The following is a 15,670-nucleotide window of genomic DNA, read 5'->3' on the forward strand; positions in this document are numbered from 1 at the left end:
ATTGTATTAATTTGATCTGGTTTATTTTTAAAATATTCCCCCTTGCTACAGAACATCTTCCTTTTCAGCATTAAAAACAAAATGGCTGTATTTCTCTGCCCAACTTTGCTTAGCTGAATCAATCCTTTTAAAAGCTTTCTTCTTTACTGCTAAACTTATCTTCAATTCTTAACTGACACAACATCAGTCATTCTTACATGAGAACAATACATTAAAATAAATACAAAGAAAAAATTCTCCCGGCAAATACTAGATTCAATCCCAACAATACAGACACAGTCTTAAAAAATCAGTTATGTATTTATTTGCATAGAACCAAAGGAAAGACTTAAAATTCCAACATACATCCTACGAGGCTTACAATTTAGTTACAAATCCAGTTTTGAGGGAAAAAAGGGTTTCGTTTTCCTCTACTAACGAGGATGATACTGTTTCACATGCTTCAGTTATGTATGCTGAAACACCAGACGCCTATACATCTTTACTTTTCGCAGAATTAGTATCCAATCCAAAAAAGTCTTTTTTGATGATGTACCGAACACACTGCAAAATCACATTTCTTTCATGTCGAATGTCCGGAGCTAGAAGCTAAAACACAATTTAAAAAAAGATGAGCTGGTAAATAAATTATATCTGGGAAATACAATCTAAAATATTGCATGTACCCTCTCCATATAAAGAAGACAGAACAATAAGAAATATGTATTATATTCACTATTTTGCTAAAAAACGATGCAAGAACATGTCCTTTTAATTTACATCAAGACTATCTAGCTTTTTATTTATTTATTTATTATTTTGAGACGGAGTCTCGCTCTGTCGCCCAGGCTGGAGTGCAGTGGCGAGATCTCGGCTCACTGCAAGCTCCACCTCCCGGGTTCACGCCATTCTCCTGCCTCAGCCTCCCAAGTAGCTAGGACTACAGACGCCCGCCACCATGCCCAGCTAATTTTTTGTATTTTTAGTAGAAACGGGGTTTCACTGTGTTAGCCAGGATGGTCTCGATCTTCTGACCTCGTGATCCACCTGCCTCGGCCTCCCAAAGTGCTGGGATTACAGGCGTGAGCCACCGTGCCCGGCCAAGACTATCCAGCTTTTTAAACAGTACTAACGCTTATATTTGGAGTCCTCTCTAAGAGTATCTAGCATAGGACAGGAAAATAGGTTTAAACATCTGCAATTCTTTTTTTTTTTTTTTTTTGAGACAGAGTTCCACTCTTGCTGCCTAGGCTGGAGTGCAATCGTGCGATCTCAGCTCATCGCAACCTCCGCCTCCCAGGTTCAAGCAATTATCCTGCCTCAGCCTCCAGAGTAGCTGGGATTACAGGCATGCGCCACCACACCTGGCTAAAAAGTCTGCAATTCTTTAATCTAAAATTATGTCAAAGAGGATTGCCCAAACCCAAATTCATAAGCAGTCTAGAAATTGGTAAGTACATCTATTTACATGTAACAATGAAAATAGCAGTAAAAAATTCCAACATTCCTTGACTTTTATAACTTTCCATTTTTGTGCTTATTGTAATTAAAAGAAAGCTAAAAATCCCTGGTATTTAGAACAAGCACATAATCAAGGAATCACATGTAGTTTGCCAAAAAGGAATTTATTTTATTTTCTGATGTTATTGATAGAGTTCAGAAACATCATACAGAAACTTTCAGTGGAAAGCTCACTTAATTTACCAATTATAAGGTAACTTTTTAAAATGTAATTTGCTATATATACAAAATGGAGCGTATATTTCAGATCCATTTTAATAGGAAGCAACTGTGCTACACGTAGCACCTCAAGAGTGTAGCCACTGAACACTTTAGCTACAAAATAAGTACTTAACTTGTAAGTCAAAACCAACCAGACTTTTCACAGAATGTCAACAGTTTTATAACTTCACTAAAAAATGTAAAATACTTCTATTGCTTAGACATGAAAATCTTTGATCTTTGAACAGCTTCATGTCCACTACTGAGAACTTGAAGATGTATTGCTTCCTCTTTATAATTTGAAGAAAGCTATTAGATTTTTGAGCACATAATGCTGAGAATAAAGCCACGAATGCACAGAATAAACACAAATAAATAAAGGTATACAAGAAAAAAAATTAGCATGGTAGTGCATGCCCATAGTCCCAGCTACTTGGGAGGCTGGGACAGTAGGATCACTTGAGCCCAGGAATTTGAGGCAGCAGTGAGCTATGATCACGCCACTACACTCCAGCTTGGGTGACAAAGCAAGACCTCAACTCTAAAAAAAAAAAAAAGGTGGAGGAAGGAGGGAAGGAAGACAATCCCAGAAAATAACAAATGAGAATTGTCAGAAAACCTTAGGCTTTTCCTTTTTGTTACTGTATGGTTCTCAATAGACATTTGTACTAAAAATCTTTTTTTCCCTTCAGCTTGCCATTGTACTTTTAGCTGTGCTTTCACTGGAAAGAAAGTCAATAAACCTCAATAGATACTTCCTTACCAACTAGTGAAACCTAAATTTATTTTAAGTGGTTGTAAAAATTACATTATTCCACATTCACTGAATATACCAGCTATATGCCAAATGTAGCTGCAGAATTAAGATACAAAGTCTCCAAGGTCAATGTGTCTCTGGTAACCTTAAAACACACACACACACACACACACACACACACTCCAGTGGCTCTATCTTTATGACGTGAGAACACAAAGATTAGAACCTAAAGAAAAATAATTTACCATTTCCAAGAGATATGGATGGTGTGTTCTTGGTTCGAATAACGTTTGATAGTTGTGATAATCTTTTTTCCTCTTAGGGTTTGTCTTTTCAAAACTTTTCTTTCGGTTCTCACTCTTGGCTTCTGAAAAATTTCTAACAGTTGCTTTAACACCTTGACTTGGACTCTTAGGAGCACTGCTATCAAGAACCTGGTTTTCTGCCAAAACGTCTGCTTCAGTCTTGATGGGAGTTTCTAAGTGTGATGAAAAACAAACACAAAAATAAACAAAACAAAACAAAACAGACCTTTCAAAAGCAACCAACAAATCCATAATAATCCTCCTGGCCATAATATTGTTCACTTAATAATTTAAAACCATGAAAGATTTTTGCAAGGCATTTATAATGTATTCTAGTATTTTTCAAATTGGAAGCTGTTAACTACCAAAAATTGAGGAGACTACCATGAAGAGCTACAGAAAGTGATCTCTATGAAGGAAATAATGCCAGATGGAAACTTGGATCTATACAAAGGAAGGATAAGTGCTGGAAAAAGTAAATATGTGAATAAATATAAAAGACTTTTTTTTCCTCATTGGAAAAATTTTAAAACTAAAGCAAAAATATTAAGTGTATGTGCAATTTATAACATCTATAGAAATAAAATCTATGACAACAATAGTAAAAAGGAAGGCAAAAGGAATATGTAAGTAGTATACACTGTAAAATCTTAAATTACATGTGAAGTAGATAATATCATTTGAAAGTACACTATGAAAAGTTAAGCCGCATACTATAAACTGCAGACCAACTCCTAAAAAGTAAAACAAAGAAGTTAAAAGGATGAAAGAAGATACCGAGCATATACCAATCACATGAACGCCGGAAAGGCTGTATTAATGTCAAGACAAAAAAGACTTCAGAACAGTGAACATCACCAGGGATAAAGAGGAACAGTTCATAATGCTAAAGGGGTCAATTCATCAATAAGACAAAGAATAACACCTAAGAACAGATTTTCAATATGCGTTGCAGCAAAAACTGATGGAACTGAGAAGAGAAGTAGACAAATCCATTATTATGATTGAATACTTGAACATTCCAATCTCAGTAATTAAAGAAAAATTGGACAGAAAATTCGTAGGGATACAGAATACCGCTAACAATTAACTCAAATTGACAAAGAACACCCGACCTAATACATTTTCTTGCCAAGTTCATATGAACATTCACCTTGTGTTGGGCCATAAAGTAAGTATCAATACGTTGAAGAAATTGAAAGTATAGAGTTATGTTCTCTGTAACAGAATTAAACTAAAATCATTAACAGAAAACTAGCTAGAAAACCCCCAAATATTTAGAAACTAAACAACACACTTCTAAATAATCCATGAGTTAAAGAACAAATCTTAAGAGAGATTAGGAAATATTTTGAAATAAATAAAAATGAAAACATAATGTATCATATTTGTGGACTACAGCTAAAGCAGTTCATGAAAGTACATTTATGGCTTTCAATGCTTAAATTAGAAATGAGAAAAGTCTAAAATCAATTATCTAAGCTTCTACTGTAATGTGGTAGGGTCTGAGGAAAGAGGAGATACTAAAAAGTGAAAATCAGTGGATTAGAGTGAAAATCAATGACAACAGAGAAAAACCAACAAAGCCAGAAGTTGGTTCTTTGAAAAGATTAATAAAATTAATAAATGCACCAAGACTTTTTGAGAAAAAGAGAAAAAAAATCAATTAACAACTTGAGAAATAAAAGAGGAGCACATCATTATAGATCCTACGGATATCACAGGAAATATGAACTATATACCAAAAAATTAACAACTTATGTGAAGCAAATTCTTTTGAAAAACACAAATCATCAAAACCCACTCAAGAAGAAATAGGAAAATATGAATAGCTCTGGACCTATTAAGGAAATTTAATTCATAATTTAAAACTTTCCCAAAAACAAAATGCCAGGTTCAGAGGGCTTCACCACTGAACTCTACAAACAAGAAACAAAAAGAAAAACTGGTAGAAATCCTTCACAAACCCTTAAAAAAGAGGAGGAAATAGATCCCTACTCACACCAAATCTATTACAATAAAAGAAAACCATAGACCAATATCCCTCATGAACATGTAGGCAAAACTCCTTAATAAAATATTAGATCAAATCCATCAATGTATTAAAAGGGTAATAGACCATGACCAAGTAGATTTTATCCTGGGAATACAGGCTGGTTTGACATTTGAAAATCAATTGACATTTCACCATTATTAACAGAATAAAGGAGAAAAACCATATGAACAGTTGAAAATTCACAAATTTTAAGCTCAGAATCTTCACCTCTCCCCACTCCCCAATGGTTATACTATTTACTTACTATAAATCAGTATGATATGATGTAAAGAATTCTATTCTAGAAGTTGGGAGACAGGGTTCAATTGCCTAGACAAGAGTGGCAAAACCCATAATACTCAAACATTACATAGGACTGAATGTAGAAATTATATTTGAAAAGAAGTACAGGGACAAGTGTTAAAAGCAGACTCTGGTGCCAGACTGTTAGGTTCAAATTCTAGTTCCATCATTTACCAGCTGTGTGACCTTTGGGCAAGCTACTTATCTCTACCTAAATCTCTTCATCTATAAAATAGAGATGATAAATAAGAAAAACCAGGACACTATTTTCTATTATTTCCTTCCCCTCAAGTATCGATCACTCAATTCAGGAACACAAAGTCAAATGAATCAGAGCTTATAATTGTGAATTTTCTGCTAAGAAATGAGGACGGGGACTAACATTTATATTTTTCTCTTTCTTGAGATTTACATTTCCCAGCTAAGTATCATATATTAATGTAATGTTCACCAATTAAATTTTAAATATAGCTCATTCAGTTCTACCAAACATTTAAACACCCTTTTTGGTTTGTGGTCTTCTGAAATAGTCTTTAATTTGGAAATCTCCCCATCATAGCCAAATCAGTTTGAGGAAACATAATTTTGGGGAGTTGTAAAACTGTGCTTAAATTCTAATACATTTAAAAAAATGCTAAAATGCTAACATGCAGAATAGATACTAAACCAACCCATTTGGAAGTATTTCTTATTAAATTTGTATCTTAGTGATTCTTACAGACCCTGATGTGAGTATTACCTCTTCCTTTGCTTCAGTCTTACTTGAGGGACCCTTTCCTTGTTTAAATATCTTTCCAGAAAAATGCTATCCATGTTTAAGATTCCAAACACTCTCATGCTAATTCTTAAGTCAAGACAGATCTTAATTATGAAGACACAATTGTTAAACTCTGTTAGGAAGAAACAGATTGTTCCTATATATTTAGAATCCAGGTAAATAAGCAGCCTTCCAGATACTATTTCATGGTTAAAAGACCACTTTGTTTCCTTGGTTTATTTATTTAAAACTCCCTATGTGTCAATATCCCATTCTAGAGCCCAGAATTAATACTGAAAGCTAGAAATTTGCTAGTGACCTGGATGGCTTAATAAAGCTGAATTCAAACTATATAAAATAATTCTTAAGACTTAGGAATGTGAAGCAAGGGTTTTTTCCTTAAAGCAGGACATTTTAACAATTAGTCAAAATATATTTATACAAAATCTTATATATAGTTTAACAGATAATATCATTTGTTATCTATAAGAGAAAAGTCTACGCATTACTGTGCAGGATGACAGTAAATGCCAAAGAGAGAAAGACTATAATGGAAGGCAATGAAAGTTGGCTTCTTTGGACTTTTAAGACTCCAAACCTATATGTCAGGTCTGCTACATACCAGCTTGCCAAGCTTATTCCTTTTTTTTTTTTTTTTTGAGATGGAGTTTCACTCTGTCGCCCAGGCTGGAGTGCGGTGGTGCAAACTTGGCTCACTGCAACTTCCGCCTTCTGGGTTCAAGCAATTCTCCTGCCTCAGCCTCCCGAGTAGCTGGGATTACAGATGCACCCACCACACCAGGCTAATTTTTATATTTTTAGTAGAGATGGGGTTTCATCATGTTGACCAGACTGGTCTTGAACTCCTGACCTCAGGTGATCCACCTGCTTCGGCCTCCCAAAGTGCTGGGATTGCAGGCATGAGCCACCATGCCCAACCAAGCTTATCCTTTCCATGCTTAAGGTTCTATAAAATAAAGAGGTGATCTCAAAGATCCCTTCCAGTTTCCTCCCTTTCTTCCAATTTAAAATGATGCCAGTCTCAAAATGAAGACATGAGTATAAAAATACTGTTCCATCTTAAGAAACAGAGAAGCAAGCATTAGTCCAGCCTGTTTTTATGGGATTCTGTAATTCTGGTAATAGTTTTCTTTGCTATCACCTGTTATGAATACAACTGATAAGTAGGAAATGTAATATGTGTTTAAAGAATAACTCCATCTTCATACCAACGTATGAGAAACAAGAGCACAAAAAAATGCTGTTTTTCTTAAAATTAAAATGAGGCAACCATCTGTTAAGGAATACTCTGATAAAGCCAAAGTAGCTTATATTTCAAAATTCAAGTAGCTATTAAGAAGCTACCATAGTAAGCCATGGCCCACTTAGAAAAGAAAAAACTTCCCATGTTACAGATACATATAAACATCATTTTTCATATTAAAGCCTAACGGCTCCTTATTCAACATCTTCCAAATACATAAACATTGATTATCTCTAGCCTAGTCAACATTAAAAGTGCTGCCATCTCCATCAAACTACATTTCCTTTTCTTTTTTTTTTTTTGAGCCAGAGTCTCACTGTCACCCAGGCTGGAGTACAGTGGCACAATCTCACCTCACTCAACCTCTGTCTCCTGGATTCAAGCAATTCTCCTGCCTCAGCCTCCTGGGTACTGGGACTACAGGCACGCACTGCCATGCCCGGCTAACTTTTGTATTTTTTGTAGAGATGGGGCCTCACCATGTTGGCCAGGCTGGTCTCAAACTCCTGACCTCAGGTGATCCACCCTCCTCAGCCTCCCAAAGTGTTGGGATTACAGGCGTGAGCCACCGTACCCGGCCCATCCAATTACATTTGCATCTTCTCTTCATTCTATATAAACACTTTTAGACCTGTATTCTTATCCTCAGTACAGCTCCTACTTTGATTACACATCTTGTCCTGAGACATACACATGAATTCTCTCACGGCCAGTAAAGTCTAAATAAAATGACCACACAGAGCCAGGTGTCCACAATAGTGGAACATAGATTTATTCATTAAACATATGCTGGATTATTGATATAAACCTTGGATTAAAAACTGCTACACTGCATCAGATCAAGAGCCTACTCACGGCTCTTTCAGGTAGCCCTGAAAGAGATGCTGAAGGAAATTAAACTGGTTTATCACAATTAAATTTCACAATGAAGCCTCACACATTACCATCTGTAACATCATCTTTAAAGGTAAGACATGTATCCTGAACATTACTGACTTCTCAGAAAGACTCTTGAAAAGATTCAATTTCTTCCGACCTTTAAAATGCACAAGCTAATGTGGACAAAAGTATAAGGTTGCTGTGTTTTCCAAATGAGATAATTTATGTAAATATGCTCTAGGAAGAACAATGCCCTATATGCATTAAAAAAATTGTATCACACTCTTTGTCATAAAGGATCTCTCACCATCTACCAAAGATGCTATAAACACGTTATAACAAGGGTTCTTGAGAGCAGAGAGAAAAAAATGAATTTTCTTTTTGCCATTTCTTTTAGAATTTTCTTCAATTCTGTTAGTGGATATTTTCTCTTTTCCTTCCTATTCTTTCATTATATTGTATTTTTTGCTTTTTTATTCCCAGAGTAGCAACACATTTCTTTATTACTCCAGAGGTCCTTTAACCCATGTTAACTTTACTTCTGATTCAAATGGAAAAGGAATTTGAAAACCAAATAAAGAATGCACATCCTGGATGTTATTAATGCGCAGCATGCACCAAAGGCAAAAAGCAACAAAACAAAACCCTGTAACAACACACACCATGACTTACCTTCTGGCTCACTCTCTGACCCTGAAAGACTGCCATAGCTACTCATTAGTGAGCATAGGGCTGGTGTCACTTCCTTGGGTATCACAGAACGTTGTGGTTTCTCCTCCTTATCAGACTCTGAAGGGAAAAGAAGTCAGATTCAAAACATCTACCACCATAAAAAAGCTGACCATCCCCCACTCCCTCATTTGTTAGTGAAAATTAAGTAATTTCTGATCATTTCCTTAATCTTTCCAAAAAACTAATTCTAGGGGGCCAGAAACACTTCCCCTTGGTTTAGACATCTTCATGGGCCAAGAAACCATTTGCCCCAGAGGAGACAGTGGGGGAAAAGGAAGCTATATAGAGCTCAGTTACTTAGCATGCTTCACAGGTTATACAATCTGAGTATACTCTAATTAACTTAATTACGTAGTCTTTGCTGTTCATTTACAGGTAGTAGGAAGGCCCAAACTTTATTTAACTTCACTGGATTGGGATCACTGCCTCTGAAAATTAGGTTTAGAAATAAATGAAGTATTAAAATACCTATGCTTTTAACTGTTTTTAAGACTGCTTTTTGGGATCCAAATAATATTCAAAGCATTCTATAGGCTTAGTCAAACAGTAATGCTGAAATTAATCCACCCAAAGTTTTTTTAGAGACAGAGTCTTGCTCTGTCACACAGGCTGGAGTGCAGTGGCATAATCTCGGCTCACCACAACCTCTGCCTGCCAGGCCCAAGCAATTATCTTACCTCAGCCTCCTAAGTAGCTGGGATCACAGGCGTGTGCCACTATCCCCAGCTAATTTTTTGTATTTTTAGTAGAGATGGGGTTTCACCATGTTGGCCAGGCCGGTCTCAAACTCCTGGCCTCAAGTTGATCAGCTTGCCTTGGCCTCCCAAAGTGTTGGGATTACAGGTGTGAGCCACTGTGACCAGCCCACCCAAAGTTTTTATTATTTAAAACTTCTAAGAACTTAAATAAACAAGGCAACCATGAGAATTTACCAAGCATAATACTAAAGTGCCTGCCAAATGTAAAGTGTTTGATCCAGGCCCAGCAAGCCTAGTTGTAGCCCCAGGACACCACCTATTACATTTCTTTTTGGCAGCTCTAAAAATCTATTAACTCTATTCTAGACAACCAATAAAAATAAGGCCTCATTGAAGACAATAAGTAATTTGTCTATTTAATTAACCAACTCAACCCAAAACCAATATAAAATGTTTCAAGACTAAGCATTTAATGTTCACCAAGTCAGTCTAGGGGAAACCAAAGCATGCCAGTAGGAAATGGGAATATCTTTCTATGTGAATGTTCAACTGCCACCTTCTGCTGGATGAAGCTAAATCCTCTCTCCTCACTACACACCATCACACCTATAAAAGTACTCCTTGTCAATTTTAAGCTAAATTACCTTTTCTCCTTGATTAATAAAGGGAAAGGAAAGTATGAAGTTTATGTGAATTACTAGTAGATTAAGCAGAAATCCACCACAGTGTTAGTATGGAGACTTTCCATTCATTGGTTGAATGATGAAAGACCAAACTGTAGCATTTATTTCCAAGACTCAAAGAGAGGTAACAAAAAGTACAGTAATACTTGAATATTATGCTCTTCAAAAGCATGATCTGACCTAATCCTTATGAGGTATGTGATGAGTGATGAAATAAAAATCCAGAGAATTTGAGTAACTTTTCCTTAAGATAACTAAATCAGTTGGGTCAAATTTAAAGCCTGGCTATCTGACTCCAAATCCAAATTGTTATCAGTGAGCTAGAATGCTTCCCACAGACAAATAAAGTCTTCTTAAAATGAAGCCATCCTATCAAAGTGTTTTTATGGTCCACAATAATGCTAATAATGTCTCCCAGTTATAGCTCCATTTCTTTCCTCCCTTTTATAGTAAAACTCCAAACAGTTATTTGATATGCAATCATACCTTGGAGATATTGTGGATTTGGTTCCAGACCACTGCAATCAAATGAATATGGCAATAAAGCAAGTCACACAAATTTTCTGGTTTCTCAGGGCATATAAAAGTTATGTTTACACTACACTGCAGCATATGAGGTGTGCAATAGCATTATGTCTTAAAAAATGTACCTTAATTTAAAAATATTTCATTGCTAAAAAATGCTAAAACTCATCTGAGACTTCAGGAGGTTGTGATATTTTTGCTGATGGAGGGTATTGTCTTGATGTTGCTGGCTGCTGACTGATGAGGGTTGTAGTCACTAAAGGCTGGGGTGACTGTGACAGTCTCTCTGCCTTGACTGCTATTCCCTTAGGTATCAGCCCCACATTTCATTCAGATGTCTTAACGTCACCTTATCAGAGATGCTTTTACTGATCACTTCAGATAAAAGCGCATATCCCCTTTTTCTGACCACCATTCTCTATTATTTTACTCAGCTTCAATCATCTTTATAATTGTTTTTTTGTTTTTGTTTTTGTTTGAGACGGAGTTTCACTCTGCTGCCCAGGCTGGAGTGCAGTGCATTCTACCTCCTGAGTTCAAGCGATTCTCCCCTTAGCCTCCTAAGCAGCTGGAATTACAGGCACTTGCCACCACACCGGGCTAATTTTTGTATTTTTAGTTGAGACAGGGTTTCACCATGTCGGCCAGGCTGGTCTCGAACTCCTTACCTCAAGTGATCTGCCCACCTTGGCCTTCCAAAGTGCTGGGATTACAGGCGTGAGCCACTATGCCCAGCTCCCACATTTTCTGTATTACTTTTATAATCAGAAAATAACAGAAAAAAATTAAAACACAGGGAAATTGACTCTGGAAAACTGTATTCTTCACAATCCAATTCATGAAGCCAAGGGCAAGGCTTTAATGTCCTTTCCCTGCTCCCTTCTTTTTTAAACTTTGTATTTTGAAACAATTTTGGATTTATATAAATGTTGCAAAGATAGTACAGAGTCTCCATATATCCTTCATCCAGCTTCCCTAATGTTACCATCTGACATAACCAAAGTACTTTATGATAGCTAAGAAGTTAACACTGGTACCACGCTAGTATTTAAACTACAGACTGTAATGTAATTTCACCAGCTTTTCCACTAACGTCCTTTTTTCTGTTCCAGGATACAATCTGCTATACTACATTGCATTCAGTTGTCATGACTCCTTAATCTTCTCTAAATCTGTGACAGTTTCTCAGTCTTTCCTTGTTTTTCATGAACTTGATACTCTGAAGATTATTGTCAGGTGTTTTTAGAATGTCCCTCAGTTTGGGTCTGTCTGACATTTTTGAAGATTAGACTGAGGCTATGGATTTTGGGGAGGAATACCACAGAGATGTGCCCTTCTCATCACAACCCAGGTCCATGATATCAGTAGGACTTATTACTGGTAATGTTGACCTTGACCACCTGATGGTCTGCCTGCTTTCTCTATTACAAAGTTACTATTTTTCTCTTTCATTATTCTATTTCTTGAAATGAGCTACTAAGTTTAGCTCACACTCCAGGGAAGAAGAATTAAGCTTCAACTCTAAAGTAAGGAATATCAAAGAATTTTGGACATATGTTAAAACCATGGTAATTAATAATTATTGTAATTAATAAATATTTTGGGAGGAGATATTTTGAGGCTATAACAAATATTGTTTCATTTTAATGTTTCACCACTAATTTTACCATTCATCAGTGGATCTTGCCAAAAACAATTATTACTGTGGTGCTCTAATGCTGACTTGCTATTTCTCTCATTTCTTCTACATTTAATAATTAGAATTATTTTGTAAGAAAGACTTATCTCTCCTCCCCCACATTTATTTATTTATTTATTTAGGCACTCATATCAGTATAGACTCATGGGTATTTATTCTATTCTGAGGGTTATAATTTATTATTATTTATTTTGTGGCACCAATTGTTCCAACTTTGGCCCTTGGGAACTCTTTCTAGTATCCTTCTGACATACCCACATCTTCATATTTTTTGAGCATTTTCTTACTTTCTGGTGCTATGAGATGCTCTAGGTTCAGCTTATATTTTCCTTGTCCCAACCCCAGAATCAGCCATTTCTCCAACAGGCTGTGGTTCCTTTACCTGGAGAATAGTATTTGGAAACCACAATTAGAGTGCTAGGTGTACTTGTTCCTAGGAGTGTCAAAGCTCACTATACTTGACTTATCTAAAGGGTAAGTTACAAATTCACACAAATAAACAACTCTTTCCCTATTTTTTCTTCTCCACTCAGTTAAATGTTTAAGGGACAAACCACATGTAATAACACTGAAAAATACTGTCCTTTTGGCACTCTCAGAACATCTCCTACAATAACTTTTCATCTTAAAAAAAAAAGAAAGAAAAGTCCCTGGGATCTACCTAGTAATTCTAATGCAGGCATTTTTAGCACCTATCGGGAAAGACTATGCTGAAGGCATTGTACTGGCTGACAAACACTCAAGAAACTTCATTTTATAAAAACAGCTAAAACATCTTTCTAAACTGAAAATACCAGTATAGAGATAGCAGCAATTGATCTGATAGAACCAGACTTTAGCATTTTTATAAAATACGAGCTCAAACAATTTCTCTTACCATTAAAACATTAGCGACACTTTTCTTAGGGTAAATCTCACCTCTCTCTCTCGTATATACACATCATGTTCCCACCATCCCCCCCCACCAAAAAATCTAATGCAATGATCTAAAAGTTATTCTTAGATTATGAGTTTCTGGAAGGCAGGGAGACTCCTTTGAAATCCTCGGCATTGTAGTGAATTACAATGCTGGGTAAGCCAAACGCAGGACCTTATAAATCCCCACTCAAAGGAAAGCAGCAAAATAACATTGCCCTTTGAATGCCTTGTCCACTCTAAACACCAGCTGTAAAAGCTTCCTATCTGGCTTCTTTCTGTAACTTATTTCTTTACTTACTTCTCCGTACCCCCCGCCCACCAACCCCCATCCCACGATTTCCTATTGCCTTTATGGAGCAAAGCACAATTATATGCTCTAGCCCAAGATTTGCAATTAAGTATTCTTTAAAAAATGCAATATATTTTCAAAGTCACCCTCAAAAATAGGGACTTTGCTTTATAGTCTCCAACTCTCAAAGAAGACAGTTACCAATGGGTATCCATGACACCTGATGTGCTGGGCCAGCTTATTTTCTTATTTTAATGCCTACCTTTAAAACAACCTGGGTTATGTGAGTGCATAGTTAGACTTATGTCCCAGTGTTCTATGACAATAGCTATATTTCAACAAATGATTAATAAGTTGGGTTGCCTTTGTCTTGTGGATACTGAGGCACTTCAGTCACAGATGCTCAATGCCACCTTACTGACCCGCTTTCTTCCTAGCTGAAACAACTGACTTACTGTGTAAAACTACAGGCTAAGAAAGCCATAAACTTGTTGCATATATATTTAAACAATGGCAACAAAATGAATTGTATGCTAACTAATGAGATACCAAAATAAACAAAGAAAAAACAATCCTTAAGTTAGGCCAGTCAGCAGAATACACAAGGAAATAAAAAAATATGCTAGTAAGGAAATCTAATGACAGACAATAAGCCACACTCAAAACTGATCGATTGGGAGACTTCTTTAAATAAAAGGCTTTCCCATCAAAACAATGTCAATTCTCAATTCAAAGTAGCTGCACAATTACTGAGAGTACACATGGCACCAAACACAATAAAGAAAAGGTGAACCCAGGCAATGATTTTCCAAGCATGATCTGAAAGTTATGAAGATCCTCTAAAACTTGAATCTTGTTTAAAATGTGAGTGCTGATGTCTGGATTAAGTTCTGAGCCAGAAAAAGGCAAAAAATGGAAGCAATAGGGAGAACTTTATTATTAAAGTGAGCTAGTGCTGAAAAGTATCAACTGCCATATGAGAACAGTGGGTCATGTTATCACAATGCTGGCGGCTGGCCTGCCACTGACAACTTGAATAACCAGATTTTAAGGTTGGCTGGCTCTTGCCCAAGGTAAGAGAAGCTGCCTCCAAACAAGTGGAAAGCACGTATTGGAGAGTGGAGAATATTTAGAGCAGGGGTGTCCAGTCTTTTGGCCTCCCTGGGCCACACTGGAAGAATTGTCTTGGGCCACACATAAAATACACTAAGAACAGCTGATGAGCTTAAAAAAAAAAATCACACAAAAGAATCTCATATTTTAAGGAAATTTACAAATTTTTGTTGGGCTGCATTCAAAGCCATCCTTGGCTGCATGTGGCCTGTGGGCCATGGTTTGGACAAGCCTGACTTAGGACATATGAAAACAGGGGGATAGACTGTCCGTAGCGATACCTGCAGTGAAAAGTTAAAGAACCTATGGCCTAAAACAATGGTCCCCAGCCTTTCTGGCACGAGGGACCAGTTTTGTGGAAGACAATTTTTCCAAGGACAGAGGGTGGGGGGTGGATTGGGGATGGTTTCAGGATGATTCAGCACATTACATTTATTGTGTACTTTATCTTACTATTACATTGTAATATATAAAATAATTGTACAATGCACCATAATGTAGAATCAGTGGGAGCCCTGAGCTTGTTTTCCTGCAACTAGACAGTCCCATCTTGGGATGATGGGAGACAGCAACAGATAATCAGGCATTAGATTCTCATAAGGAGCACACAACCTAAATCCCTCATGTGCACAGTTCACAATAGGGTTAACGCTCCTATGAGAATCTAATGCTGCTGCTGATCTGACAGGAGGCGGAGCTCACAGGTAGTGAGACAGGCAAAAGGGAATGGGTGTAAATACAGATGAAGCCATGCTTGCTCGTTGCTCCCCGCCTCCCCATCCCCGCTCCCCGCTGGGGTTCCTAACAGGCTAAGGAACTGTACCGGGTACCAGTCTGTGCCCAGGGGTTAAGAACCCCTTGTCTAAAACAGATTTGGAAAATGTCAAAGTCCAGAGGAAATCCCAGGTAAAGGATAAGGTGAATTTAAATGACAGCTTTCCTACAAACTTAAGCTACCATAATTTGATCATTGGCATTGTGATTTCCTTGGTTATAATACAATATTATAAAA

The 15,670-nt window shown here is 36.8% G+C and overlaps 1 protein-coding gene across 4 annotated transcripts in view; it reads right to left on the reverse strand.

The window, feature by feature from the left end:
* Positions 1-281: 281 nt before the first annotated feature.
* The window catches only part of NUFIP1 (nuclear FMR1 interacting protein 1), a 53,658-nt gene continuing 38,269 nt past the window's right edge, over positions 282-15,670 (reverse strand). For all 4 annotated transcript variants that reach the window (XM_054446372.2, XM_054446373.2, XM_054446374.2 and 1 more), the window contains exons 8-10: positions 8,674-8,790; positions 2,704-2,936; positions 282-588 (exon numbers count right to left, since the gene is read on the reverse strand). In XM_054446372.2, the coding sequence (XP_054302347.2) occupies positions 472-588; positions 2,704-2,936; positions 8,674-8,790 (467 nt within the window). In that variant the 3' untranslated portion in view covers positions 282-471. The remainder of the gene's footprint in view (positions 589-2,703; positions 2,937-8,673; positions 8,791-15,670) is intronic.

This window comes from Pongo pygmaeus, chromosome 14, assembly GCF_028885625.2.
Source record: "Pongo pygmaeus isolate AG05252 chromosome 14, NHGRI_mPonPyg2-v2.0_pri, whole genome shotgun sequence".
NCBI lineage: Eukaryota > Metazoa > Chordata > Mammalia > Primates > Hominidae > Pongo > Pongo pygmaeus.